Here is a 2342-nt window from a genome sequence, read left to right on the forward strand (position 1 = left end):
GTCAGAGACAGTGCGATTGGCATAGGACAGAGCAGAGTTTAGGGCTGTTGTACATACGGTCGCTATGAGTCGCAAGCAACTCGATGGCATATAACAACAAACAACAACAACAGTGTGGCCTTATTAACACACACACAAATTGTCTTTGAGTGGTACAAATGACACTCTGCCTCTGAAAGGTCTTCAAAACCTAGTGGCAGGAAGCTGCTCTGCAATCCCTAAGGCACCTGGTTCGAGGCCACCAGCTGCTCTGCAGGAGATGGATGGGCAATCTCCTCCCTTGCCTCTGAAAACCAATCAAAAGGGGTCGGTGTCAGCTGTATGGTACACAACAACATGGCTCGGAACTGGGGGTAAAAACACAACAACAAACACCCCGCCCTATGGGGAGCATGACAACTCTGCCCCCATGGGGTCGCTGTTAGTCAGAATCAACTCAGAGACAACTAACAACAACAAAACAAAGAAAATCCTATGTCCAACTAAGATTACTTCCACAGCTGTAGGGGTTAGGGTCCAAAACAAGGTCCCATCAACACACCAGGTGCTACACAGGACACTGGGAAGGCCTGTGCACACAGGAGCAGCTCTTGCAGCGAGGGAGGGCATCTCCTACTGCTCTTCCTTGTGCCCAGAATGCTGTTAGCTCTGCCTTCTCCCCTGGCAGGGCACTGGGTCAGCCCCTTGGAGGCGGACACTGAGGTTGGGAGGAGAGCGACGCACAGGGTTGGGAGTCCGGACATGGTGCTTGCAGTGCCAGGCTGTGTCCTTGTCTAGGTGGTGAGCTTCAGCAGCCTGCGGGCAGACGCCGCAGCACCGTGGATGGTCCTGTGTGTATTGTGGTGCTCCGTGACCCAGGCCCTGCTGCTGCCTGTCTTCCTCTGGGCCTGCGACCGCTACCGGGCTGACGTCAAGGCCGTCTGGGAGAAGTGCATGGCTCTCATGGCCAACGACGAGGACTCAGATGACGGTGAGGTGCTGGCCCTGGAGGGTGGCATCTGGCCAGGGTTGCTAGGCCAACAGGGACAGATCTGTCAGGTCACTTCCATGACCCTTAAGTCACTCTCTGTGTCCTCTTAAAATGACCCTTAGCCCCTAAGAGAGGCAAGGACTGGGCTAGGTGTCCCACAAGGCACCTCTACATGACTTTGCTTTCCTGAGATCTTCAGTAATTAATGTTCTAGAAATCACTAAGTCACTAGGTTCACATTCCTGCACTGAGGGGTTCCCAGTTAAACAGTCCCAGGTATTCTGTAGACCCTAGTCCTGTCCACCAACAATAACAGTATGACCCTAGCTGGTCTCGTGCCCATGCCCAGTACTGTCGCCCCTTGCATGTATTATTTAATGCCTTCAGCAGCCCCTGGGGTAGACTCAGGTCCAGCAGTATTCTAGATGAGGAGACTCTGAGCTCCTGCCCCACCTGCAGCGTAGATGTTTCCATGACTCTGAGCCTCTTCTCTGCCCTGCTCTGCAGAGTCCACCCTGGAGGGTGGCAGTGTTCCCTCAGACCTGGTGTTGGAACGCTCGCTGGACTATGGCTATGGGGCTGACTTTGTGGCTATGGACAGAATGGCCAAGTACGAGCTCTCTGCGCTGGAGGGGGGCCTGCCCCAGCTCTACCCACTGCGCCCCCTGCAGGAGGACAAGATGCAGTACCTGCAGGTACAGACAGGGCAGGCAGGGGACACCACATATGTAGGAATGGGACTGGGGTATCCTGATCCCCCAAGGCCTTTCTCTCCGACCTCATCTTAAGTCCCATGAAGCTTCAGAAGGTTGGCTTTCACCCTTTAGGGATGGGCAGTAGCTGGCCCAGGGTGACAGCCAGTGTAGATGGGCTGAGGTCAGAAACCTGGCCCCAATTCATGTTCCCCTGTACCCTAGAAGGACAGTCCTCTGGTGGCTGTCATTTCCTTAGGGTTAAGAACCTCCTTTAAGGGGACTCGTTCCCCCCCCCCCCCAAGCAGCCCAAGCTACAAACACTAAAGCTGAGACTTGAAGAGAGTCTCATTTGCCCCTTATGCAGCTCTGAATCAGGGTGCCGGGGACTCAACACCTGGCCCCTGGCCCACAGGCCGCCCATTTCTTTGAAGGGCAGCTCGAGGCCCTTCTGCCCCCGGTCCCTACAGGTCCCGCCTACGCGGCGCTTCTCCCATGACGACGCGGACGTGTGGGCCTCCGTGCCTCTGCCCGCCCTCCTGCCCCGCTGGGGCTCCAGCGAGGAACTGGCCGCCCTGGCCCAGCTCGTGCTGCCCGCGCGCCGCTGTGGCAGCCTGCTGGCCTTCGCCGAGGACGCCCCGCCATTCCGCCCGCGCCGCCGCTCGGCCGAGAGCCTGCTG

At 57.0% G+C, this 2342-nt stretch overlaps 1 protein-coding gene across 1 annotated transcript in view; it reads left to right on the forward strand.

Moving 5' to 3' along the window:
- Positions 1–2342, forward strand: part of GPR153 (G protein-coupled receptor 153) — a 17036-nt gene that overhangs the window by 14220 nt on the left and 474 nt on the right. The window contains exons 3-5 of the mRNA XM_006885919.1: positions 778–970; positions 1478–1665; positions 2133–2338. Of these exons, the coding sequence (XP_006885981.1) occupies positions 778–970; positions 1478–1665; positions 2133–2338 (587 nt within the window). The remainder of the gene's footprint in view (positions 1–777; positions 971–1477; positions 1666–2132; positions 2339–2342) is intronic.

The sequence above is a fragment of the Elephantulus edwardii genome, unplaced genomic scaffold (genome assembly GCF_000299155.1).
Source record: "Elephantulus edwardii isolate Elephantulus edwardi_28Jun2011 unplaced genomic scaffold, EleEdw1.0 scaffold00045, whole genome shotgun sequence".
NCBI classification, from domain to species: Eukaryota; Metazoa; Chordata; class Mammalia; order Macroscelidea; family Macroscelididae; genus Elephantulus; species Elephantulus edwardii.